This window comes from Aethalodelphis obliquidens, unplaced genomic scaffold, assembly GCF_003676395.1.
Source record: "Aethalodelphis obliquidens isolate GAN/ISIS:26980383/991018 unplaced genomic scaffold, ASM367639v1 scaffold29, whole genome shotgun sequence".
Taxonomy (NCBI): Eukaryota; Metazoa; Chordata; class Mammalia; order Artiodactyla; family Delphinidae; genus Aethalodelphis; species Aethalodelphis obliquidens.
Genome location: NW_020837973.1, coordinates 7644247 through 7672171, shown reverse-complemented (window position 1 = coordinate 7672171; position 27925 = coordinate 7644247). Strand labels below are relative to the sequence as shown.

The 27925-nt window shown below is 40.6% G+C and overlaps 1 protein-coding gene across 7 annotated transcripts in view; it reads left to right on the top strand.

Moving 5' to 3' along the window:
• SEMA5A (semaphorin 5A) overlaps positions 1-27925 on the top strand; it is a 477675-nt gene that overhangs the window by 196373 nt on the left and 253377 nt on the right. For all 7 annotated transcript variants that reach the window (XM_027125304.1, XM_027125302.1, XM_027125301.1 and 4 more), the window contains one exon: positions 24285-24384. In XM_027125304.1, the coding sequence (XP_026981105.1) occupies positions 24285-24384 (100 nt within the window). The remainder of the gene's footprint in view (positions 1-24284; positions 24385-27925) is intronic.

Sequence of the window (27925 nt, the reverse complement as noted above, 5' to 3'; positions counted from 1 at the left end):
TGCGTACTATAGTCATGTTCAGAACGTTGACTCTTCCAATCCAATAACATGGTATATCTCTCCATCTCTTTGTATCATCTTTAATTTCTGTCATCAGTGTCTTATAATTTTCTGCATACAGGTCTTTTGTCTCCTAAGGTAAGTTTATTCCTAGATATTTTATTCTTTTTGTTGCAGTGGTAAATGGGAGTGTTTCTTTAATTTCACTTTCAGATTTTTCAACATTAGTGTATAGGAATGCAAGATATTTCTGTGCATTAATTTTGTATCCTTCTACATTACCAGATTCATTAATTAGCTCTAGTAGTTTTCTGGTAGCACATTTAGGATTCTCTATGTACAGTATCATGTCATCTGCAAACAGTGACAGCTTTATTTCTTCTTTTCTGATTTTTATTCCTTTTATTTCTTTTTCTTCTTTGATTGCTGTGGGTAAAACTTCCAAAACTATGTTGAATAAGAGTGCTGAGAGTGGGCAGCCTTGTCTTGTTCCTGATCTTAGTGGAAATGCTTTTAGTTTTTCCCCATTGAGGATGATGTTGGCTGTGGGTTTGTCATATATGGCCTTTATTTTGTTGAGGAAAGTTCCCTCTCTGCCTATTTTCTGCAGGGTTTTTATCATAAATGGATGTTGAATTTTGTCAAAAGCTTCTCTGCATCTATTGAGAAGATCATATGGTTTTTCTCCTTCAGTTTGTTAATATGGTATATCACGTTGATTTATTTGCGTATATTGAAGAATCCTTGCATTCCTGGGATAAACCCCACTTGATCATGGTGTATGATCCTTTTAATGTGCTGTTGGATTCTGTTTGCTAGTATTTTTTTGAGGATTTTTGCATCTATCACAGATATCTTTTTGACCAGACTGGTGGCTAAAATAAAAAAAAAGATTTATAAAACTGTAAAAAAAAAATTAAGATTTGAGTTGGAGATAAAAGGTTTTCTACTTTAACCTCAGCTCCTAACCACTGAAATCATCTCGCATTTTGTATTTATCTAGCTTGGAGGCCCTGTAAAGAGATTAGGATGTGTGTGGGCTGGATCCCCAAATCATGGAGTACAGAGATTAATTTTGTGTTCACTTGGTTTTTATGTTCTTTCTTTCTTTATTTATTGTTTTGATATAATGAATGGTTAAATGAGATTTACCATAGTAATTTAAATTCTATTTTAAAAAAGCAGATGTTAAATAGAAAGTAGGGACTGAAAATTACACAGCTCTTCCCTGAAGATTTAAAATGTGAATATTTATGGACATGAACATGTTGGGGATAATTATCTCTGTTCATTTTGGGGTAATATTCTTAGTTCCTGAGGAATTGATGCAAAAACATAAAGAAGACAGTCCTTATTGAAGATTTCCAGCAAAACAGTAAAATGAGTTGATGGGAGAAATCCCTAATCCTCATATAATGGCATTATAAAATACAGAGATCCTCCAAAAGCAAAAAGGGGAAAGTCTTGGGGGACAGGTGTCAAACATAAGAGTCAGGTCTGGAATTCTCAGTAGGAATACAAGTTGAAAAGCCTTAGGGGCTGAGGTTTTAAAACACGCTTAGGAATAGAAGAAGTGGGTGGTGGGGATCCTGATGGGCAGGAAGAATAGAAACTCAACTTCCAGTATAAAGCTACAAGCCACAAGTCCTACCTGCCAAGTGGAAGTTCAGAAGAAGCAGGCCCCTGGGAAGCAGGGGGAGGGTAGCTGGCTGTGAGTGGAAACAGACCCTCGAAGGGGCAATTCAAACACCACGCCTGTTTTATGGGATCCCATTGTGGATCCAAACATATACTACCCTGTGAGGGAGGGGCCACAAACAAAGAAGTTGACAATTGAGAGGAAAACACCAGACCTTGGACCCTGGGAGGGCCCTCTAGTGTTCTGCTCTCTAGAAATGCCTCCATCATTCCTGGATCATAGGTTCTTGCGGGACTAACTCTTGCTGAAGATGAGCTCAGAGTCAAACAACACGTAACACTGAGACCATAAATTGCCCCAAGAGAGTCAGCAGACACAGTCAATGCAGAACTTATACCCCGAGACCTATATAGGAGACCAACCCCCAACAGATTTTAAAGTGTGTAAGGGTTACCCAAGTAGAATCAAAATGTCCAGTGCAAGAGGCCAGGAGATAGATGAGACACAAAACAGATGTACCAAAGGAGAGTATCTGAATTGGAAAAATATCCTGAGGAAATCCGTGCAAATGTAGTACAGAGAGAAGGATAGATTAATCTCTCTTTGAATTCAGAGTCAGGGATTCATTTAAGTATTTATCTAGAAATCATAACACTTAAGAAATAGATGACTCAGTCCTACGTCACAGAAAAAAAATAGAAGTCTCCATGGTCTGATTTTTATCACTTTCCCTCCTTTCTCTCTAAAAAGAGCCATATATTCTTCCCTTATTTTCAATGAGAAAAGTATGTGATTCTGCATAGACTTGGGGTTTTTAGAGGGTGAGATTTCTGTTTTGTTTGTTATTGTACCCAAAACAAGGACTTCACAGATATGGTGGAGAGAATGACTTTATATTTAATTCTTTGCTTTCAGAGGGCTTACTTTCTCCAATAGGATAAAGAAAATTTTAAAAAAAGGCATTTCAAAGGTAAATCATAGACTGAGAGAAAATTATGAAATAAAAAGTATTCATTATTTGTGGTTTTTGCTTTTCTTTGCCTTTTTACTTTTAGAATTCTAGTTTTCTTACAATGTAGATAATAATATTTGCTTCATTCAGGACTTTTCAAGATTCAGGGAATGTATATTGTAGAATAACCACCTTTTTTCTTAGCTTAAAGCCTAAAATATTGTGTGCAATAAATACATACCATCACTGGTTTTATTATTTTCGTTGTAATTTTATTATTTTCACCATCATCCAAAGTAAAATTCCTCAAGGCTTCATTTCATTTGGTAGCTATTGTCTTGTTGTAAAAAGCAAGGTATGAGTTGTAATAAAAAATTATTTGTTTGGGGGAATACTATTGAGATAGTTCTTTTCTGTCTCTCTTAATCTAACCTCTCTTTATAGTTGCCTTTATTTTCTTAATATATTTATTTCGAAAAACACCTTTACTGATTTTTAGACTATTAAAATGTTGTCTCTTTTGAAATATATTCAGTCTGTCAGATTCCTTAGGGTTACTAACAGAATCAAAATCCCATCCCTGTGATTAATGCCCTGAATATTATCTCCAAGTATTTATGCCCCTGCTTGATGCTAACTTGGGATTAGTGTCCATACAATACAGATGAGATATGATACCCACTACAGAGGTGAACGATGGTTCATTGGGTGACTAGGTCATTGAACTGCCCAAAGGGCTCAAAGGCCATTGCCAAGAGATGATGTCACAGTTGAAATTCTTGTTTATCTCGATTTAAAAACTAAACAAAAATTGTCTTATTATCTGCCTATAAAATTAGGACAACAAAAATTCTAAAATCTGTTACCATGACCTCAGGAGAATCAATCATGAAGTGTTGTCAAAGGAATAACTTTCTTATCACAGTCTTGAATTCCAGATCATTCTGCCTCCTCTGCCTCAGTGGTTTTTATGGAACTGGGTGGATGTTTTGTCCTCAAAGTGTAACTTTTTCCATGGCTTTTTGTTGATTTTTTCCCCTCGCCCTCAAGAAAATGGTTGAGTTACACTAACGTGGATATTTCACTGCTGAACAAGCCACCATGATGTGGTGTCAAACGTGAAGACAGAGCAAGCTGGCATTGATGACGTTTTGAATTTTTTAAAGGAAGGGGCAAAATTGGGTGTACGGGAATAATTATTATGGGTATGAAAGTGCCCTCTATGAGAGATAGGACTCATTCCGGATTCCATGGATATCAGCTTGTCATCAGTTCAGCTTTAATCTGAATGGATATTTGGAAGTTCCCTCTCTGGCCACTTCATTATTTGGGCCACTGTGTTACAAAGGGAATCTATGGCAGGAAAACAGGGCTGATAATCATGAAGAAAATAAAGAATAGCTGTCTCGAATTCTAACAATGCCTCACAACCCAGCAACTAATATTTATTGAGTCTTTTGTAATACATACCACAGATTTTTAGTCTTTATGAAATCTCTATAACGTGGCACTGCCTCTACCCTTTTATGTAGCCCAGGAAACAGGCTAAGAGGAGTGAAGTCGCTTGCCCACAAGCCCGTGGTGCATATGTAGCCAAGCAGGGCCTGGAACCCTGACCTGCTGGAATGCATAGGTCAGTCTCTAAAATTCTGCAGCCCTTAGCGTTGGCGGGAAGGAGCTTGTTCTATGCTGCTCCAGACTTCTGTGCATGCCTCAGTTTGTGTGTGTGTGTTGCAGGTTGCGGGGGGTGGGTTGGGTGCCCCTGAGGAGCTGAGGGCCTGGGTGGCAGGGATGCGTGCTCCACCCTCGCCTACATATGTATGCTCCCCTCCTCAGGTTAACAGAAGCTTCTTGTTGCCCTGCTGGCTGCCAGATTTACAAGGGGCTCTCAGCCAGTGCTGTGCCCCTGGAGTCAAAAAGTTTGAGGCAAGAGTATCTCATTATGTACCTCATGCCAAAACAAGGGTCTCCTTTGCTAGATTCCAGGGGTCCTTATTATACTACAGAGAGACAGCCCACCCACATGTAGTTGAAAGAACTTGTCTACATCCTCAGCTTTGTCTTATATTCCAGATTGATGGTTTTCATCACAGAGCGGCTACCTAAGGACTAATGTTCATTCATTCATCTTTGTGTTCAACATTCATTCATTCAGTTATTCACTAAACCAGCATCCGCTCATTCATTAAATACATTTTTCCCCAGTGGGTGCCTGCTTTGTGTCAGCCTTTGTATTAGGCTCTGGGAATGCGGGAAGCGGGAAGACAGTTGCATGAACAGGCAAATTGACAAGGCATCCTGGGTTCTGATAGGGCAAATCTTGTGCCATGTGTGCACGTGGGACACATCCTTCCTCTTGTCTCCGGAGACTCGGGCTTTCCCGAAGAGCTGCCGTCACAGCTGACCTCTGCAAACAGGTAACAGAGCTCCAGGTGAGGAGAGGGAGGGGAAGGGAGGTCTGGAGAATCCCTGGAGCAAAAGTCCTTGATACAGCTAGAGCCCAAAGTGCAGAAAGAATGGGTTGGAGAGGAGCCAGGTCGGTGTGGTTCTGCTGACGGTTCATCCAGGGATGTTGACATGGGGTCACAGGCAGGGGACACTGCAGGGCCAGGGCACTGAGGGAGCAACCCTCCGCGCAGCCAGGCGAGCCGTGGCCCACAGCAAAGCCACGGCCGGGGGAAGGGGACAAAGAATGCACATTGAAGAAGTAGAAGCAACAGGATTCCATGAATGGGTGCGGGGGGAGCATCACTGCAATATATTCCAGGGTAATTCACTGCTTTCGGTTCAGTTGCATTAAAACCTGACCATTCCTACCTTTTTAGTTGAATTTCAGCACTGGAACATGTATTCTCGTAATTCTTGTCCCAATAATGTTAGTTAAATAACTTTGGTTTAAAAAGTGGATTAGAAATGTATCCATAAGTATTCATTGATATTATACTGTATGATGTAGAGATAAAGAATGTTTGCCTTATACATTTTTTTAAAATTTGTATTGGAGTATAGTTGATTTATGATGTTGTGTTAGTTTCTGCTGCACAGCAAAGTGAGTCAGTTATACATATACATAGATCCACTCTTTTTTATCTTTTCCCATATAGGTCATTACAGAGTACTGAGTAGATTCCACTGTGCTATACAGTAGTAGGTCCTTATCAGTTATCTATTTTATATATAGTAGTGTGTATATGTCAATCCCAATCTCCCACATTATCCCTCTCCCCTTACCCCCTGGTAACCATAGGTTTGTTTTCTATATCTGTGACTCTATTTCTAGGTTGTAAATAAGTTCATTTGTATCCTTTTTTTAGATTCCACATATAAGCGATATCATATGATATTTGTCTTTCTCTGTCTGACTTTCTTCACTTGGTATGATAATCTCTAGGTCCATCCATGTTGCTGCAAATGGCATTATTTCATTCTTTTTATGGCCTAATAAATGTTAAGACATGAAAGATTCAGATGACCCTCTCATCTTTACACTGGGCATCAGAAGACTTTTCTGTGTGTCTCCCTTTAGTACAAGTACTAACACAGTCACAAGAGACATTTCACCTGGGGCTTTTCGTCTCCACGTCACCAATTCAGTGTTGGCTCCTTGGGTCACAATACTACTCTCTCGTCACCCTAATCCTTTTAATAGACACAACATTTGAAAAAGAGGCTTATATTTATTCCTAGAGTTTATAAAAATATTGTCAGGATCTCTTATGCTTGGGCATCTTTAATGTAGTAGTGTTTATGTTTTGGGAAGAATAAAAATAGAAATGTTTATAACAGGTGGGGAAATTTCAAAAAGAACTAATGCAAGCTGGAGTCATAGGCTTGGTGGGTCCCGCCTGTGAAAACAATTCTGCCTAATTATAGCCCTTCCAGAGGGACAGCATTATTATATTGACCATATGCAATTAACTTGACTTTTCTTTCTCTCCACATGAAAATAGAACTCTCTGCAGTTTCCCCCTCACTTATTCTCAAGCAAGGACTACATTTTTTTGTTTTTTTTTTTTTTTTTTGGTGGACACAGTCCAGCATTGGTCTTTTATTCAGGAGTTCTAAAATCTCTGTACGGCATTAAATTTAATAGGTCTAGTATATCAAAGATGGAATTGTAATTATGAAAATCAGTTAAAATGAGGGTGAACGGTAAAATGAAATGAGATTTTTAATGGCTTGCCAACAGTTGTAATTAATAAGATGGACGTCTGGCCATGCATGTGACCTTCAGGCAGGAAACAGACAAAGCCTGGTGTGAATGGGCCCAGGAAGGAGAAAGATTTTTCAGGGGAAAAGGACTGTACATCTTGCCAGCTTCTGCTGCCCCTTCTTTCAGGGCTTTTTCTTGAAGTCGGGCTCATTGGTGAGGTCAGGAGGTAGGTTGATGATCATATCAAGTGCATCATTGGAAGAGTCAAAGTGAACCAGGCTATGGGACCCCAGGAAGAGGGGAGTTCGGCAGGGACTGTAATTGACAGGCCACATCTTGCACAGAGTAGGAAGCTGTTTTTCGTGACAATGTTACTTCGTGGGTCTGGTCCACTTCAGTATCTGTTTTAGGAGGTGAATTTCTTTGAACACTCGTTGCAAACGAAGAGAGAATAATACAAATGCGTGCTGGCTTTAATGCCTAATGCACTAGTTCCTCGATCACCGAGTGGGTTCCTGAGGCTACAGAAATTGTTTTTGTCTGATTAAACTCAGGTCCCTTTGAACTTCATAGGGGTTCTTTTCTGCTTGCTCTTCTTGTAACTGTGTGCAAAGCCTTTTTTTTTTTTGGTCTGATTTGGAATCCAAAAGAGCCTTCAAGTCAGCCCACTCCACCTCCTTCATCCTTTTCTTAAAGCATAAAGATTTGTAGTTCCTGAAACATCTGTTACATTCCATACCCTGAGGCAAAGACAGGCAGAACTAAATTTTCTTCACACACAGGGACACACACAGAGGCACACATAGTCCTTTTCCTGCTCATACACATAAAATGGGTGTAACAACATAAAAAGGCAGAAACAAATCAGAGCAAATATCTAGTAACTGGCTCAAAAAGGATGTTAGTTACCCATCTAATTACCACTAAAAGAGTTTATGTCTTTCAAGGGAGCCCACGGAGAGGAAATGCACCTTCAGGGAGGCTAGGAACCTAACTGGACCTATAAAGGGCAAGGAGGCACATTAGAATTTATATATATGGCGCTAGTAACAGTATCTTATTGGGAGGCGCTTAAAAGCACATATGCAGTAAAGGGCTTACTGGTTTCAGGGAGGGGGTTAAGTAGTCAAATTAATTCTAAGATCAGTACCATCAGGGCGATTAGATTTGAAATTCTACAGTGAACTCTACAGGAGCTGGAGATGATGGGGGAGGGCTAACATGACCCTATGAATGCAGAGTGTGGAGTTCCTTCATTCATCCTTGCATGTGTGTTTGTTCCTTTGCTCAACATTCCAGAAGGTGTTCTGCTGACGTTCAATGTGGGAATAACTTGCTTCCTTGAACATCCTTGTCGAAAACCATATCAAATAATCTCTGTGTGGATGGATGTCAGATTTCTCTCTCTCAAGTTCAACCACTCCTGAGCCCCAGAACTGCCCCGTGCCTACCTACTCGTATCGACACTGGGATTTCTAGTGGGGATCTCCACTTAGATTTCCAGACTCCCAAACTTATTTTCCTTCTCATCTCTCCTATTTCAGAAATGTCCCCATAGATTGGGTCGTCTAGGAGAAAACTTGGGTGTCATCCTTAATTCCTCACATTTCCTTCTTTCCCCAATCAGCTAGTTCAAAACCCCTCCTACATTCACCCCTTCCCTCAGGCTCCCCTGGACTGCTGAGGTATAAGCCCCTTTCCTGCATTCTAAGTCCCCTGGGGTCCTTCTCCACGCTGTAACCATAGGCAGTTTAAGAAATGCAAAGCTGGGACTTCCCTGGCGGTCCAGTGGTTAAGTCTCCTCACTTCCAGTGCGTTCACTGCAGGGGGTGGGTGTGGGTTCGATCCCTGGTCGGGGAACTAAGATTCCTCGTGCCAGGGCCGAAAAAAATTTTTTTAATAAAATAATTAAAAAATGCAAAGTAGTTCATGCTTCTCCCTCTATCCTCACCCGCTTCCCTCACACCTTGGCTTCCTTGTGCCATAGGACAGGGGTTGGCAAAAACTGCCATGCGTTGCCAGATCTGGCCCACCTCCAGCGATGTGAATATTGTTGTATTAGAGCCTAGCTACACCCACTCATCTGTATTTGCTTGTAGTGACAACAGCAGAGTTGAGTAGTTGTGACTGAGACCACATGGCCTACAAAGCCTAAAATGCTCTCTGGCCCTTTACAGCAAGAATTTTCCAATCGCTCCTGTAGAATTCAGTCTGAACTTCTCACCTTCACCTGCAAGTCGCTGCCTGAGCTGGCCCTGCCTCCCTCTGGCCTCTCCTGGCCTCAGCTCTCAGGACACGCGCCTCGTTTGTGTTGCCCGCTGACCCTGGCTCGTGCCCACCTCGGGGCCTCTCCGCAGACGGGTCCCTCTCCTGGAGTGCCCTTCTCGACAGAGCGGTCTTCTCTGTGCTGTGCATAGTGTAGCTCCAAGCCACATCCTAAAAAGTCATCCTTTCAATTTACGTCATGGCGCTTATTAGTTATGTGCCTGCTTCTGTCCTCGTCACTAGTATATTCATGTAACGAGAGGAAGAACCTTCTCTGTCTATTATCCCACCGTGTCTCTGGTTCCTAGAACAGGACCAGATGCAGAGTTGCTACGTGTCTGCCAGATGAAAGCCACCACACGCCTGGTAGTGGATGGTCCAGGGAGGACACATGAATGGGATCGAGCAGTGATCAAAGCTGACCATGAGGAACGCCGTGAACATTGGGCACAGAGCAGGAAGGGTCTCTGAAATCATTTGAGGTACATCAGGGAATGAGAGTGTGAACTTGTGAAGAAAAACTTAAAACAAGATTGGAAATGTGACTGTGACACTGAATTCACAACTCTCTCCAGGGAATTTAGAAGTCCAGCTCCTGGCTTGTCCACACAGTGGCTTGGTTGCCTGCTGGGAATGAGAGCAGCTCTTACACAATCAGCCTTATGGTGCCTGTCAGGTTAATACCGGAAATGAAAACAACCACAGCGTCACCAAAATAAGCCCAGAGTGGACAAAACAAAGGGAAAGAGAGCATTTATCCTCCCTAATCTCCTCTGACTGTGCACCACTTGTGAACTCATTTTTGTGGAGGTTGGTGATTTGAATGCATGGAGTGCAGCTCTCTGGGGGATGCTGGGTCAGGCAGAAATCCACCTCTGCTGGGAATAAAAACCCATAAATGTCAGCTTTTGTTTAGAATCTGAAACACTTTATTTTTCAGTCTAACATCTTGAGTGTTTGACTTGGTGCTACTGGTCCCAAAGTAAGCCTGGGAGGGAGATGCATAAGTTTTCCGGAACCATAGATAACATCAGCTGATAGGCCATGCTAGGAATTTCAAAAGGCGCATTTATTTTGGGGGGAGGAAGTGGAAATATAGTAATTAGCTGGTGTTTCAAAATGATTCTGTGCAGGGAACACTCAACTTTTGTCCATGAGGAGAATAATGATTTTCTGTGTGCTTTTTTTTGCTTTAGTTGAAAGATATTAAAGGACAAATGAAACTAATGGAATAAACTATTCTGGAAATGCTATTAATTATGGATGCTAAGTGTTACAGAGCAAATCATGTAGGGTGAATGATTACTCCAGATTTCTCATCCTTAAAATGGGGCATTTGAGTAGATGTGTCTAGAGGTTCCTTCTTACTTAAAGGTTGTGTATTATTTTTTGTGTCTGTTACTAAAGAATTATACTTACTATGTTTAATTATCTATAGTACATATTTATTGAGCTCTTCTTAGTTTAAGATCTTCTAGGGCAGAGGCTGAAATACATTTTTGTTGCTGTAAAAGGGCAGATAGTAAATATCTTAGACCTTGGAAGTCAGACAATCTGTATTCAACTTTGCCAGTGTAGCCCAATTGCAGCCCTAGAATATACATAAAAGAATGCTCTGTTCCATGAAAACTTATTTACAAAACAGGCAATGGGTCCAGGGTGGCCCATGGACCATCATTTACCGGTCCCTGTTCTAGAGCCTAGATATTAACAACTTTACCAAATGGTAAAAATGGCTTTTAAAGATAAATATACAACATTATTTGTATATGAACTTGTTCACATATAAAACAATTAAAAGAATGGTATAGTTCATAAGTGCCACTGAAACATAATCAACAACCAAGAGGTATTACATTACACAGGTGATGTCTGGTGGACCAGAAGGGATAGAGAATGACTAGTGAGAGTTATTAAAGAAGGATGCAGGTAGATTCTGGGACTGCACTGGGCCTTGAAATGTTCAGCATTATATTATTCAATGTTCATTTTCATTTTCAAATGCATATTCATTTGAGGCCTATTGAAGTACATCCTAAACACAGATATTAATAAACTTGCACCCTACTCTTAAGTGGCTCCCAGCCTGTTATATTTGTTAGAGAGCAGGAAGGAAGGTCGTTCGGAAAAGGTGGAATCGAGTTAGCAAAGTGGGGAAGTGGGAATGAGTTCAGTGAAGAGCTGATTGTGGTGCAACTAGCGGGGGGTTTGTTGGGGAAAAACAGAAGAGAAGTGAAGGGCAGGGGGCTTTGAGAGGGGCTGATGGCCAGCAAAGGCAGTTGGCCGTGGCCCATGGAACCTTGCCGGCAGAGGAAGCCAGTGCATGCAGAGTGCAGCCTTGCCACTTGAGATTGGATGGCCTTCCAAAGGCTGTTGGTGGGAGTTCACAGGGACATCATAGACTAAGAATGTGCCTTCAAATGTGTGTGTGAATTGCACGAGAGGACTGGGACACTCATGACTTGGAATCTGACTTTCTTTTATCCAACCCGCCTAAAAGACCTCTCCAAAGCAGTTGCATTTTGGCTTTCTTTCTTCATTGAATATCAGTGTTAATTATGTTTTTTTGTTTGTTTTTTTTTTGTTTTTTTTTTTGCGGTACGCGGGCCTCTCACTGTTGTGGCCTCTCCCGTTGTGGAGCACAGGCTCCGGACGCGCAGGCTCAGCGGCCATGGCTCACGGGCCCAGCCGCTCCACGGCATGTGGGATCTTCCTGGACCAGGGCACGAACCTGTGTCCCCTGCATTGGCAGGTGGACTCTCAACCACTGCGCCACCAGGGAAGCCCAGTGTTAATTATTGAATACAACAATGAATACTGTAATGGAATGTCTGCTCATTTTCGTTAATCTATTGTTATCTTGTTGGTTTCTGTGGAAGAATCCAAGGTAAAAATTCCTAAGCAGAGAATTTCTTGTAGTGGATTGGAAAACAAAAAGAAAAACAAAAAGAAAACAAAACAAAAACAGGACAGGGGCTGTAAAATATGTGAAGAAAATCACAGTGAAATGTACTAATAATATGATGAATAACATTTACCTGTTTTCCAGCCATAGGTCGATTACAACTCACAAAAAGAATTTGGTGAGCTTGATCCTAGGAAAGAATTGCCCCTTTGGAAAAGCTGTAGACAGACTACCTAAGAGAGTCTTAGCTGTTCAAGAGAACTAGTATCTCTTCTTAGAAAAGCAGGTTACATAATCCTGTGATATAGGGAGAGAGTGATTTCTGTGTATTTCTGACTCACCTAAACCCACATGTCTGTATTAGAATACCTTCCAGGCATATTTATATGGGTCTTATTATTTTATTTACTGTGATTATCATCACAAGGGGGATAACCTCTGAGTTTGGGGTCCCCCAAACTACTCTCAGTTTCAATGATTTCACTAGAAAGATTCACAGAACTCAGCAAAGTTGTTATACTCATTGTTATGGTTTATTACAAAAAAGGGATACAGATTAAAATTAGCAAAGGTAGAAGGCACATAGAGCAAAGTCCAATTTTCTGTTTGTTCTCTCCCAGTGGAATCATCTGGAGAGCACTCAATTCTCTTAGCAAGATGCGTGACAAAATGTATGGGAAAATGTATGGAATATTGCCAACCAGGGAATCTCACTTGAGCTTTCCTTTTTTTTTTGACTCAGTCGGTAGGCATGGAACACCCATGTGGCTGACCTTAGTTATTTAGACTCCTGTCCCTATGGAGGTCATACTGATAACACCATGGTCAAAGGTCTCCACCATTAATCAGGGCTCCCAGGTATACAGAATCACTCTTATCAGGCAGGATATGCCAAGGTCTTAGAGATTATCTCCCAGGAGCTGGTAAAGGATCAGACTTTATTCGGAAAGTGCAGGGTTTGAATGCCCCAGACCTGCTGAGTCAACCCGTTTCTGAACAACCTCTCAATGGATTAATAGATTTCTGACAGAGGGTGTTACTTTTCAGTTGGTTTTGAATGGTTCTTCATGCCTTTCTAAATTTGGCCTGGGTCTTACACCCTGAGTAGGTATTGATAGAATGTGATTTATGAGGTTGACCAAAAAGTTTGTTTGGATTTTTCCATAACAGCATATAGAAAAACCCGAACAAACTTTTTGGCCAACCCCAGTACATGAAAGTGAATATAGTTCTAAGAGGAGGCAAAACTGATGTCAGATATGTGGCCTCGTCCGCAGGATGTTGTCAAAAGATTTAATAGAGCCATCCTCGTGGTAAAATTGTGAGATGGGTGAAAACCACCCTCTACTGCCCCCAGTGGTGAAGTTGGGAACTGGTATTTCTTGAGACCCTCCCATGCTTTAGGTACTCTTCGGGCTGCTTCCTGGGAATTAATTTATATATTTTTCCCAACACATACTATTGTTCTATTATTTTCCTGTTTTATAGTTTGTTAAAAAAAATAAGGCAACTGGTGCTGGCAGTTGGTTCTGAGAGGACCCAGAGTTAATTTCCTTTTCAGTAATGGCTGTAACAGAACCATGCCTCTATATTATCAAGGAGGTCCTTTTCCTAATACCTTGGATATGTGCTGTCTAATGAGTAGCCACCAGCCATGTTTGGCTACTGAGCAGTTGAAATGTGCTTAGTTCAAACTGAGATGTGCAGTAGGTTGTGCAAAATACACACTGGCCTTCAGAGACTTAGAACATACACATGCGATGAAAATGTCTCCAAAATTTTTATTTTGATAACATGTTGAAATAATATCGTGGCTATATGAGTTAAATAAACTATTGTTGAAAATCAACAACTTTTCAGTGTCACTACTGGAAAAATTCACATGGGTAGGTAGCAATATATTTTCATTGGACAGTGCTGCCTTGGAACATTTATCATCACACTTTCCTTGGTACCAGCAAGCATTTCTCTTCATTGGCTTAACTCTCTTGTGTATATATCTCACTTTTTAAACTAAATTATAAATGTCTCACAGGCAGAAGTATGTCTTACATGACTTTGTATCCTAGCCAGTACCTACGGTGGGTTCTTCATGTAGCTGGTACTCAAGAAATATTAGTTGACTACGTAAACTGTCTAAGAATATTCTTGGTATACATTGTCTTAATGCTTAACCCTAAAGCTCCTGGAAAAATCTGGGTCTCTTTTGGAAATCATTCTAGTTCTGATGTACAGATAGAATCAGTACTTGTGCAGACACCACCTTGGGACTTTTTCACATTTCTTCAAATGAGGAGACTTCCTGGGACAACCCTAGCTTGTCTCTTGAGTGGTGGAGGCCTCCTTCTTCCCCTGACTCCTGAGGTCTGTGGTGGTAGAGTCTTAGATGAGAACATATGCTGTTTCCACTAGCAAGGAGAGGGAGAAGAAACTGAGCCTGAATTGTCAGAAAGAGATGTTAGCTTCAACAAATGATTTATTGTCTTAAAGCCAAAGTCTGGCGATTCCTGAGCATGTGGCAGAACAAAGTCTAAGAATATTTTAAAACCAAACACCCTAAGATTCTAAGAAATTCCTGAAACTGTCTCCTGCAATCCCTGTAGTTACCCAGTGGCAAATGGCTTTACTTGTGCCTCTCAGACTTCTCGCCATGACTGCTTACACACAAGCACATGGCTGACTCTTGGAATAATCTAAGTGCCTGTTGAATAGGAATCACTCATTTTTATACTTTTCATCATATTAACATCATTTGTAATTCTGAAGTTGTAAATCTGAAGGAAATTACTTTTTAATGTCCTCTGGCACAACATTAAGATTTTGCAATTAGATTTTATAGCCCGCAGTCATATGCTTCAGGTCACAAGGCAAAATTAAGACCTTCTGCACCAGGAAAGTTTCCTGTGGGTGACGCAGGGAGCTTATAAACCAAGCAGAGTTCAGGGCAGGGCAGCCCAGGCACCAACTTCACAACCTGGAGGACAAAGCCAGCCACAGGCCAGGAATTTGAGGGTCTCGCCTAGTTTGCATATGAATTTGCATAATCTTTTAACGAAAAAAAAAAGTCTTCCTTGATGGATGGATGAATAGAAATTGCTTCTTGTGTGAGCTATCCAGCAGTAAAAACCTGCCACTGATTAATTTGGTTCTTATCCTGCAGTCACCAGCAATAAGGGCTCTAGATGGTTTAATGAAACAGGTTTCCACTATCTTAAAAGTTATAAACAAAGGAGAAGGCAACGCCCCCTACCAGGTGGATTTTGAACCCAGCTCACTAACAACTTTCAGAAGCTTCTCTTTGTGCCTTGCCAGGTGTGTCTCTGGTAACCACTGGACAACTCAGAATTTGGGGGACCAGAGAAGACCTGGTTCTCACCTAACACTTACATCCTGAGAATGAACAAGTGTTTCTGATATGGCCAGAAAATCATGCAAACAAATGAAAAGTTGGGGAAACAATGGAAATCACAAATCCTACACTTTATTCAGAAAGGGACTACATTTCATTTCGTTATGAAATGGTAGTTGATCCCACTGAAATTTTGTTTCCTAAGATTTTTCTTAAAATACATACCCAGGATAAGTATGAAATGCATTTATTTAGTTCTGTGTTATCCTGCAATTATCTAACTTTGAGAAATGCTATATCCAAAAGTCACACAAGCAAGTCCTTCTCAGAGTGAAGCATGCCCTCAGCCTGCCCCTGGCCAGCCTCATCTGACAAATACCCCCTGATACAGGCTCTCTGCTTTTGCCCTTCCTAGAATAATATATGCATTCTTTCCTATAATTTAACTGATTTGTGGTTATTATTTAATGTCTATTTATGTTGTGAATACTTATTATACCATGGATTCCAGGCTGTAAAACATAGCCTAATTTGAGACTTGTGGTTTTTAAATTGCGTTTGAGTTAAGAACACCCAAATCAGGAGCACTTCAAGAAAAATGAACTATCATAACTGTTTGGTTTCTTAGAAATCCACCAGGCATGCTGTCCAAGGTGAAGCAGTAAAGTTTAGAAGAACCCAATTCCAGAGAACAAATATTTTGTACAACTTGCAGTTTGTGGATTTTTCCTATAGTGAACCTGTGAGAAATGGATTATTATATGTCATTGCAAAGAAACATATGAAGAGACTTGATAAACACTAGACTCATGGTGAGCAGATATGCAGCTAAAAACAAAAAGGATCTGGCAAAGCACTGTTAGCATTTTAAAATGCTGTGTTTTATGTGTCATGTTTGCAAATAAAAGTGTAAATAAAAGATACTTTATGCTTTTTTGATAATTGTATTATTTCGCTTTTACTGGTATAAAAATATTTTAATTTATCTAACAGTTTATTATTGAATATATTTTTTTAATTTTTTAACATCTTTATTGGAGTATAATTGCTTTACAATGGTGTGTTAGTTTCTGCTTCACAACAAAATGAATCAGTTATATATATACATATGTTCCCATATCTCTTCCCTCTTGCGTCTCCCTCCCTCGCACCCTCCCTATCCCACCCCTCCAGGTGGTCACAAAGCACCGAGCTGATCTCCCTATGCTATGCGGCTGCTTCCCACTAGCTATCTACCTCACGTTTGGTACTGTGTATATGTCCATGCCTCTCTTTTGCTTTGTCACAGCTTACCCTTCCCCCTCCCCATATCCTCAAGTCCATTCTCTAGTAGGTCTGTGTCTTTATTCCTGTCTTACCCCTACGTTCTTCATGACATTTTTTTTTTCTTAAATTCCATATATATATGTTAGCATACGGTGTTTGTCTCTCTCTTTCTGACTTACTTCACTCTGTATGACAGACTCTAGGTCTATCCAACTCATTACAAATAGCTCAATTTCGTTTCTTTTCATGGCTGAGTAATATTCCATTGTATATATGTGCCACATCTTCTTTATCCATTCATCCGCTGATGGACACTTAGGTTGTTTCCATCTCCGGGCTATTGTAAATAGAGCTGCAATGAACATTTTGGTACATGACTCTTTTTGAATTATGGTTTTCTCAGGGTATATGCCCAGTAGTGGCATTGCTGGGTCGTATGGTAGTTCTATTTGTAGTTCTTTAAGGAACCTCCATACTGTTCTCCAGAGTGGCTGTATCAATTTACATTCCAACCAACAGTGCAAGAGTGTTCCCTTTTCTCCACACCCTCTCCAGCATTTATTGTTTGTAGATTTTTTGATGATGGCCATTCTCACTGGTGTGAGGTGAGATCCCATTGTAGTTTTGATTTGCATTTGTCTAATGATTAATGGTGTTGAGCATTCTTTCATGTGTTTGTTGGCAATCTGTATATATTCTTTGGAGAAATGTCTATTTAGGTCTTTTGCCCGTTATTGGATTGGGTTGTTTGGTTTTTTTTGATACTGAGCTTCATGAGTTGCTTGTATGTTTTGGAGATTAATCCTTTGTCATTTGCTTCGTTTGCAAATACTTTCTCCCATTCTGAGGGTTGTCTTTTGGTCTTGTTTATGGTTTCCTTCTCTGTGCAAAAGCTTTTAAGTTTCATTAGGTGCCATTTGTTTATTTTTGTTTTTATTTCCATTTCTCTAGGAGGTGGGTCAAAAAGGATCTTGTTGTGATTTACATCATAGTGTGCTGCCTATGTTTTCCTCTAAGAGTTTGGTGGTGTCTGACCTTACATTTAGGTCTTTAATCCATTTTGAGTTTATTTTTGTGTATGGTGTTAGGGAGTGTTCTAATTTCACTTCTTTTATATGTAGCTATCCAGTTTTCTTTTATATGTAGCTATCCAGTTTTCCAGGCACCACTTATTGAAGAGGCTGTCTTTTCTCCACTGTATATTCTTGCCTCCTTTATCAAAGATAAGGTGACCATATGTGCATGGGTTTATGTCTGGGCTTTCTATCGTGTTCCATTGATCTATATTTCTGTTTCTGTGCCAGTACTATACTGTCTTGATTACTGTAGCTTTGTAGTAGAGTCTGAAGTCAGGGAGCCTGATTCCTCCAGCTCCGTTCTTCTTTCTCAAGATTGCTTTGGCTGTTCCAGGTCTTTTGTATTTCCATACAAATGGTGAAATTTTTTGTTCTAGTTCTGTGAAAAATGCCATTGGTAGTTTGATAGGTATTGCATTGAATCTGTAGATTGCTTTGGGTACTATAGTCATGTTCACAATGTTGACTCTTCCAATCCAAGAACATGGTATATCTCTCAATCTATTTGTATCATCTTTAATTTCTTTCATCAGTGTCTTATAATTTTCTGCATACAGGTTTTTTGTCTCCTTAGGTAGGTTTATTCCTAGAATTTTATTCTTTTTGTTGCAATGGTAAATGGGAGGGTTTTCTTAATTTCACTTTCAGATTTTTCATCATTAGTGTATAGGAGTGCAAGAGATTTCTGTGCATTAATTTTGTATCCTGCTACTTTACCAAATTCATTGATTAGCTCTAGTAGTTTTCTGATAGCATCTTTAGGATTCTCTGTGTATAGTATCATGTCATCTGCAAACAGTGACAGCTTTACTTCTTCTTTTCCAATTTGTATTCCTTTTATTTCTTTTTCTTCTTTGATTGCTGTGGTTAAAACTTCCAAAACTGTGTTGCATAATAGTTGTGAGAGTGGGCAACTTTGTCTTCTTCCTGATGTTAGTGGAAATGGTTTCAGTTTTTCACCATTGAGGACAATGTTGGCTGTGGGTTTATCATATATGGCCTTTTTTATGTTGAGGAATGTTCCCTCTATGCCTACTTTCTGGAGGGTTTTTATCATAACTTGGTGTTGAATTTTGTCGAAAGCTTTTTCTGCATCTATTGAGATGATCATATGGTTTTTCTCCTTCAATTTGTTAATATGGTGTATGACGTTGATTGATTTGTGTATATTGAAGGATCCTTGCATTCCGGGGATAAACCGCACTTTATCATAGTGTATGATCCTTTTAATGTGCTGTTGGATTCTGTTTGCTAGTATTCTGTTGAGGATTTTTGCATCTATGTTTGTCAATGATATTGGCCTGTAGTTTTGTGTCTTTGTGACATCTTTGTCTGGTTTTGGTGTCAGAGTGATGGTGGCCTCTTAGAATGGGTTTGGGAATGAGTTCCTCCCTCTACTATATTTTGGAAGTGTTTGAGAAGGATATGTGTTAGTTCTTCTCTAAATGTTTCCTAGAATTCTCCTATGAGGCCATCTGGTCCTGGGCTTTTGTTTGTTGGAAGATTTTTAATCACAGTTTCAATTTCAGGTCTTGTGATTGGTCTATTCATATTTTCTATTTCTTCCTGATTCAGTCTTGGCAGGTTGTGCATTTCTAAGAATTTGCCCATTTCTTCCAGGTTGTCCATTTTATTGGCATATAGTTGCTTGTAGTAATCTCTCATGATCCTTTGTATTTCTGCAGTGTCAGTTGTTACTTTTCCTTTTTCATTTCTATTTCTATTGATTTGAGTCTTCTCCCTTTTTTCCTTGATAAGTCTGGCTAATGGTTGATCAATTTTGTTTATATTCTCAAAGAACCATCTTTTAGTTTTATTGATCTTTGCTATTGTTTCCTTCATTTTTTTTTCATTTCTTTCTGATCTGATTTTTATGATTTCTTTCCTTCTGTTAACGTTGGGGTTTTTTTATTCTTCTTTCTCTAATTGCTTTAGGTGTAAGGTTAAGTTGTTTATTTGAGATGTTTCTTGTTTCTTGAGGTAGGATTGTATTGCTATAAACTTCCCTCTTTGAACTGCTTTTGCTGCATTCCATAGGTTTTGGGTCGTTGTGTTTTCATTGTCATTTGTTTCTAGGTATTTTTTGATTTCCTCTTTGATTTCTTCAGTGATCTCTTGGTTATTAAGTAGTGTGTTGTTTACCCTCCATGTGTTTGTATTTCTTACAGATTTTTTCCTGTAATTGATATGTCATAGTGTTGTGGTCAGAAATGATACTTGATACGATTTCAATTTTCTTAAATTTACCAAGGCTTGATTTGTGACCTAAGATATGATCTATCCTGGAGAATGTTCTGTGAGCACTTGAGAAGAATGTGTATTCTGTTGTTTCTGGATGGAATGTCCTATAAATATCAATTAAGTCCATGTTGTTTAATGTATCATTTAAAGGTTGTGTTTCCTTATTTATTTTCACTTTGGATTATCTGTCCATTGGTGAAAGTGCAGTGTTAAAGTCCTCTACTATGATTGTGTTGCTGTCAATTTCCCCTTTTATGGCTCTTAGTATTTGCCTTATGTATTGAGGTGTTCCTATGTTGGGTGCATAAATATTTACAATTGTTATATCTTCTTCTTGGATTGATCCTTGATCATTATGTAGTGTCCTTCTTTGTCTCTTGTAATAGTCTTTGTTTTAATGTCTCTTTTGTCTGATATGAGAATTCCTACTCCAGCTTTCTTTTGATTTCCATTTGCATGGAATATCGTTTTCCATCCCCTCACTTTCAGTCTGTATGTGTCCCTAGGTCTGAAATAGGTCTCTTGTAGACAGCATATATATGGGTATTGCTTTTTTATCCACTCATCCAGTCTATGTCTTTTGGTTGGAGCATTTAATCCATTTACATTTAAGGTAATTATCGATATGTATGTTCCTATTACCATTTTCTTAATTGTTTTGTGTTTATTATTGTAGGTCTTTTACTTCTCTTGTGTTTCCTACCTAGAGAAGTTACTTTACCATTTGTTGTAAAGCTGGTTTTGTGGTGCTGAATTCTCTTAGCTTTTGCTTGTCTGTAAAGCTTTTAATTTTTCTGTCAAATCTGAATGAGATCCTTGCTGGGTAGAGTAATCTTGGTTGTAGGTTTTTCTCCTTCATCATTTTTTTTTTTTTTTTTTTTTTTTTCAGTATGTGGGCCTCTCACCGTTGTGGCCTCTCCCGCTGCGGAGCACAGGCTCCGGACGCGCAGGCCCAGCGGCCATGGCTCACGGGCCCAGCCGCTCCGCGGCATGTGGGATCTTCCCGGACCAGGGCATGAACCCGTGTCCCCTGCATCGGCAGGCGGACTCCCAACCACTGCACCACCAGGGAAGCCCCTCCTTCATCATTTTAACTATGTCCTGCCACTCACTTCTGGCTTGCACAGTTTCTGCTGAAAGATCAGCTGTTACCCTTATGGGGATTCCTTTATGTGTTATTTGTTGTTTTTCCTTTGCTGCTTTTAATATTTGTTCTTTGTATTTAATTTTTGATAGTTTGATTAATATGTGTCTGCGTGTGTTTCCCCTTGGATTTATCCTGTATGGATTCTCTGTGCTTCCTGGACTTGATCAACTATTTCCTTTCCCATATTAGGGGAGTTTTCAACTGTAATCTCTTCAAATATTTTCTTAGTCCCTTTCTTTTTCTCTTCTTCTTCTGGGACCCCTATAATTCGAATGTTGGTGTGTTTAATGTTTTGCAGAGGTCTCTGAGACTGTCCTCAATTCTTTTCATTCTTTTTTCTTTATTCTGCTCTGCAGTAGTTATTTAGTTATTTCCACTGTTTTATCTTCCAGGTCACTTATCCGTTCTTCTGCCTCAATTTTTCTGCTATTGATCCCTTTTATAGAATTTTTAATTTCATATATTGTGTAGTTCATCACTGTTTGTTTGCTCTTTTGTTTTTCTAGGTCCTTGTTAAACTTTTCTTGTATTTTCTCCATTTTATTTCCAAGATTTTGGATCATCTTTACTATCATTATTCTGAATTCTTTTTCAGTTAGACTGCCTATTTCCTCTTCACTTGTTAGGTCTGGTGGGTTTTTACCTTGCTCCTTCATCTGCTGTGTGTTTCTCTGTCTTCTCATTTTGCTTATCTTACTGTATTTGGTATCTCCTTTTCGCAGGCTGCAGCTTTGTAGTTCCCGTTGTTTTTAGTTTGTGTCTCCAGTGGCTAAGGTTTGTTCAGGTAGTTGTGCAAGCTTCCTGGTATAGGGGACTAGTGCCTGTGTTCTGGTGGATGAGGCTGGATCTTGTCTTTCTGGTGGGCAGGTCCACGTCTGGTGGTGTGTTTTGGGGTGTCTGTGGCCTTATATTTTAGGCAGCCGCTCTCTAATGGGTGGGGTTGTGTTCCTGTCTTGCTAGTTGTTTGGCATAGGGCATCCAGCACTGTAGCTTGCTGGTTGTTGAGTGGAGCTGGGTCTTGGTGTTGAGATGGAGATCTCTGGGAGATTTTCTCCTTTTGATATTACATGGATCTGGGAGGTCTCTTGTGCACCAGTGTCCTGAACTTGGCTCTCCCACCTCAGAGGCACAGCTCTGACACCTGGCTGGGCCACCAAGAGCCTGTCCTCCACAGAGGTCAGAATAAAAGGGAGAAAAAAAAGAAAGAGAAGATAAAATAAAATAAAATAAAATAAAGTTATTAAAATTAGAAAAAAAATTATTAAGAAAAAAATTTTTTTAATTCATTAAAAAAAAAAACGGACAGACAGAACCCTAGCTTATTCTTACTTTTTCATTCCACACATTTAGTATTGCCTATACATTCAAGCTACTGTACCTTGAGCTGCAGGCACTGCAGTGAGCAATGCAAACATAAGAGCCTTAGTGTTCTTGCCCAAGAGCAGAGAAACTGATCTGGGGCCCCATAGGAGTGAATATGAGCAATACCAGTTACAGCCACAGGGGGCACCATGTCTTCCACATGGCACTCGTGCTTCCTCAGGACACATCTGTTCTGTGAATCTCTGGTCAGATCTCTCTTTTCCTGGTCCCTAAGCCCCTCAGTCATCTCTCCTTTCTGTGTATGAATACTTCCTGTAACCCTATAAATACCTGTAAAGATCTTGTATCTATAGATACTGTGTTTAAAGAAGATATTTGTGCTCCTTCCCTAACTGAATTAAAAACTCCTGGAACAGATCATTTATTAACATCTTTTTATAGCTCCAGGACCTTGTACTTATTTTGCAGTAAATAAGGATTTTTTTAAAAAAATTGACTTGCCTATAAAATGAAGAATTTTATATAAAATACTAAAAACAGTCAAGATAACATGAAAATATCAAAAACCAAATACAGATCTGTATGTAACCCAACACTGGTTTCCTTTAAGCAGAATAGAACTTTCTGTTCACGTCCGTTTTTTCCCCTAATAACTGATAGTAGAGAAAAGCCATATTTGTTACACAAAGCTATTGCTTGGAAATAATCTACCTCATTTACATCAACAAAGGCCTTTCTACAAGACATGTGTTAAGACATGGGCATATTTCCATATTAGATCTTTTTTTAGCATCTGGTTTTGTGCAAGAGATTATTTCTGTGCTACACACTTTTTCTGCAAACCAATAACTGTCGATTTGCCAGTTGTCATGCACCTGTTTAGTCAGTGTGACATCACTCAAAATATTAAACTCAAGGAAAAAGACAATCAGGGGCTTCCCTGGTGGTGCAGTGGTTGAGAGTCCGCCTGCCGATGCAGGGGACACGGGTTCGTGCCCCAGTCCGGGAGGGTCCCGCATGCCGCGGAGCTGCTGGGCCCCTGAGCCATGGCCGCTGAGCCTGCGCGTCCGGAGCCTGTGCTCCGCAACGGGAGAGGCCACAGCAGTGAGAGGCCCGCGTACAGAAAAAAAAAAAAAAAAAAAAAAAAAAAAAGACAATCAGATCACATGGTTAGTTGTCAAGGATAATAATAAGGTTCAGCACAACTGGCAGACAACTCACTGAAGATTTTTTCTGTGTCAGAAATGAGCTAATGAAAGTTGCAAAAATGGCTAATAAGGCTGAGTTCTATCCCTCTTCAAATACTCTCATGTTGTACTAATCGGACTCTAGGCTGGAGGTCATTTAATAGGAGTTAACAGTGCTTGTTAAAAACCTGTCTCTAAAGAGTGGCTATTTTCTGATTTCCCTTAAAAAATGCAAATAAGGCCTAGAATTGACTGTGAATTTCTCATCTAGAAAGGACTGAGAGTGTTTAACTAGTCTAATCTTGGGGCCCAAATAGAAATCTAAAGGACAGGGAGATGGAATGTCCACTTTGAAAGAAGGCAGATGGTGCTTCTGTGGCTTTTGTGATTTTCCCACATCTTTGGCTCCTTCCCATCAAGCTGCACAGGAAATGATCTTGTTTGCATTCAATATTCCTCTATTGAATCGTGTGAGTGCTGTGTTATTTTCTGCCCAGTCCAGAGGCAAAAGGAAAATGCGCATCTGGCTTGTAATCACAACCAAGCATTGATGCTTCGCTTCCTTTTTATTGGGCGGCTGCCCTCTATGTTTTACACGTTCTCAGTGTGGATTATGTGACACCCTGACAGAAACCTCCAGTGGCCCCTAAATGATCACCTGGGGGGCCCTTCAGATCCTCTGAAATGTAACGTTTGCTACCTGATGTGCATTGTCTGTGGTCCCCAGAGGGGGGAAGAAAATTCATTTTTATCTTTTTATCTATTTATTTTTCCTCTTTAGAAATTGGCCCCTGGTTGCAGGAGTTCAGAGCGAAGAATGCTGTGGATTTCTCGCAGTTAACATTTGACCCGGGACAGAAAGAACTTCTTGTAGGAGCAAGGTGAGAGAGCTTACATTTTGCCTCCGCAGATATTTTCGGACTTCATTTGACATCTCTGCAGTTACACAAGCTTCTCTGCCGTAGTTGACGAGTGCTAGGTAATATTTAATCTAAGAATGAAATTCCGTACGAGTGTCATGAAGTGTGCTACAACTAATAAGATGACTGCTGCTCTTCATAGCAGGAGTTTATTGGGTGTTTCCCAAGTGGCAGGAGCAGTTCTAACATGAATTCATTTATTTTTTCCACCTGTGGAACCTGAGAGGTAGGTATTGTCACCATCCCTATTTTAGAGATGAGGAAACTGAGACAGAAGGTGGATAAATGTTACCCCAGGGACACATTTATTATGTTGAATCAAAGATGGACCCAGGTTACAGTCAAAGTTTGAGTCCAAAAACCATGTTCTTATTTGTCAGTATACTCTTCATCATAATTCTAGACATCAGGAGACCTTGATACCCATTCCAACACGCATCACTACCTTTCTTTGTGACCCCCATTATGATATTTACCAGTCAATTGAGAATTCAAGGGAGTTGCTATTATTTATTTCTCTCAAGGAGCATGTGCTCCTGTCTCCAGGTCAGTGCCTGACCTTCCAGTTTGAAGGTGAGGCCACTGGAACCCAATCGGAACAGATCTTGTGTTGCATCCCTCGTATTTACCATGACTTCCTTAGAAAACATGTGTAATCCCTGCCTTCCAATCACCTATCCTGCCAGTGTGTTTGAGGATGATGTTTAAAAAATATTTTATGTTCATCTCTTAGGAAAAATGACGTAATAACCCAAAGAGATGATTTGTAGATTTTGGACTCTTCTGGCCTTCAAGGAAAGCACTTTAGGCAGAGGAGTGCACGTTATCTGTTTCGGCCAAATGTACTAGATTATGAAACATACCTTCATAGCAAGAGAGGTTGTGCAATTTCTACGTGAGTGAAGCTAAATCTGGCTTAAGCTCTGGACAAACACTGAACAGTTTCTAGAATCACTGCCTTTGCTCTCAGATCTTAAGAAGACCTCGTTCATCCACCCAGCACTTGAAGACTCAAGACGTACGGTCATAACTTAAATGAACAGACAGAAGTCGGTTTAGTTCCTGGCACTTAACATGTCACTTGTATCTCTTTTAGTGTTTATTGATTGGACAGTGAGTATGGATTGGATGGGCTTACTTGGTACTCTTATACTTACTTCAGCCCATTGGGACTAGCTGGGGGATTTCTAATGCTGACTTCCATCAAATTCCATCACTGGGAGCCTGGGCCACGCCCTGCAGGGCTTTTTTTTTTTTTTTTTTTTTTGCGGTACGCAAGCCTCTCACTGCCGTGGCCTCTCCCGTTGCGGAGCACAGGCTCCGGACGCGCAGGCTCAGCGGCCATGGCTCCCGGGCCCAGCAGCTCCACGGCATGTGGGATCTTCCCGGACCGGGGCACGAACCCGTGTCCCCTGCATCGGCAGGCGGACTCTCAACCACTGTGCCACCAGGGAAGCCCTGCAGGGCTTTTTAACTGGTCTCCTGGCCTCCAGGTTTTCTCCTCCTTCTGCATACCATGGCCAAAGTCATCTTTTAAAAATACAAGCCTCAGTAGCTCCTACCGGAGTTCTTAGGACTTGTATGCCTTCCCTTATGTTATAGAAATACTATTTTCTCCAGGGATCTTCTGGATTAGTTTGGATTTATTAGACTCTTCTGGTGTGGCCCATCAGACCCTCTGGCTCATCGTCCTACATCCTATAGAGACACACTTTTCATTCTCACATAGTCCAGGCACGAGGAATTATTTATGTTGCCCACAACTATAGAATGTTCTCCTTCTTGCCTCTGGGATTTGGTGATCTCTTTTGCTTTCCTAGAATATTAGCTAACCACCCACCCACATCTCAAGTTATCCACTGGGTGAACTCATACTCATTGTAAAGATCTGGCTCAAGGGTCCTCCTTTGGGACTGAGCTGCTATGTTCCCTGCTCTGTACGGTTCTGTTGGCACACCTGCCATCTCTCTTCATTACTGCACTTACTGCATTATTTCTGTTCATGTTTCACTCTCCCCTTTCCCATTCTCAGATAGTGACGTACCAGATGGTAGAGGATGTGGCTGTCTTTTCTTGTTTTCTTTAAAATGTAGCACGCTTTCTCCTCTGGGCAGAAGCTCAAAGATACCTATTGATTCACCATATTTATTTCCAGGATTTGATTTCTATGTGTGACCCTCTGCATTTGGTGGGACACTTAGGGAAAGAGGGGCTGGAGTCGTAGCAGATTTATTCCAGATGCCTACAGTTGGGCAAGACACAGGGAGTAGCAGTCTCTAAACCCCAAAGCTAATCCTTAGGGAAAACGGACTCTCACCCTTAGCCAAGGGAAGGGCCCCCTGCTGGGGTAGCAGGTGCAACTATGACCTCAACTGGTGTAGCTGAATCCTGCATGTCTCATTCAACTCTAAAGAGTTTTGGAAACAGTTTTCCTGTGAGCTTGACTCAAAAGACACTCCATTGTTTCTGGAGGTCCTTGGCACTACACAAACAGGGCAGTGTCACATATATGCCTACACTCTGCAGGTGGTAGGCTTTTGGTCAGTGACACAGATTCTCCTAATGGGGATGTGAGAAGCCACTGAGAAAATGAAGATTTGGAAGAGACATCACCGTAGTTCTGTCCTGACTGCAGACAGCACCTGAGAACTGTCCCCAGGGGACACCTATTCCTGAGAGTCTCCAGCCCAGTATCCCCAGAGGGCTCCATTCTATTATTCCTTGAGGTCTCCATCCCAGCCTCCCTGGAGGTCTCCATCCCAGTGTCCCCGGAAGTCTCTATCCCAGCATTCCTGGAAGTCTCCATCCCAGAGTTTCTTAAGGTCTCTATCCATCTCATTTCACCACAGTCCCAGCCCAGCCATGGGAGGGATTGGCCTACCCACTGAGTCAACTTAGCTTGCACTATGGCATAGTGACCAGGAGCAACATAGGATCACCAGACTTAGCACATAAAAGTTCAGGATGTGCAGTTAAACTTGAATTTCAGATAAGCAACCCTAGGAGCATGGGCTGTATTTCTATTCTAGAACAGGACGTGGTACATTGTGGATACTCAGTAACGAAACGAAAGAAAGGGGTAGATGGACTTGCTTAACTGCATGACCTTGAGCCCATTTCGGAGTCTAATTTTCTTATCTTTAAAGTTGATATAATTATTTCTACCCCTTTCAGCTGTTGTGAGGATTAAATGAAATAATCCAGGAAGAGAGATTGTCACAATGACAGGCATCCTGTAAGCATGGCGTGGTGGGGCAGCTGTGTGGGTATCTGTGGGTTTCCGCATGCGTGTGCATATGTGTTTCAGGCAGATACCACTGAGTGCGGAGAATAGCAATTTTACATAAGATAGTTGCTGGGATTAGGCTCAGAAGGTTTGAGAGGGAGTGTGAGCCAGTTACACAGCTTTAAAAATAACCCAGCACTCAGATTCCTCTTTAGGAGGGCTTGACCTAGCAAAAGAAGTTTAGATAGCAGGTGCATATTGCAGAAATCCGTAATG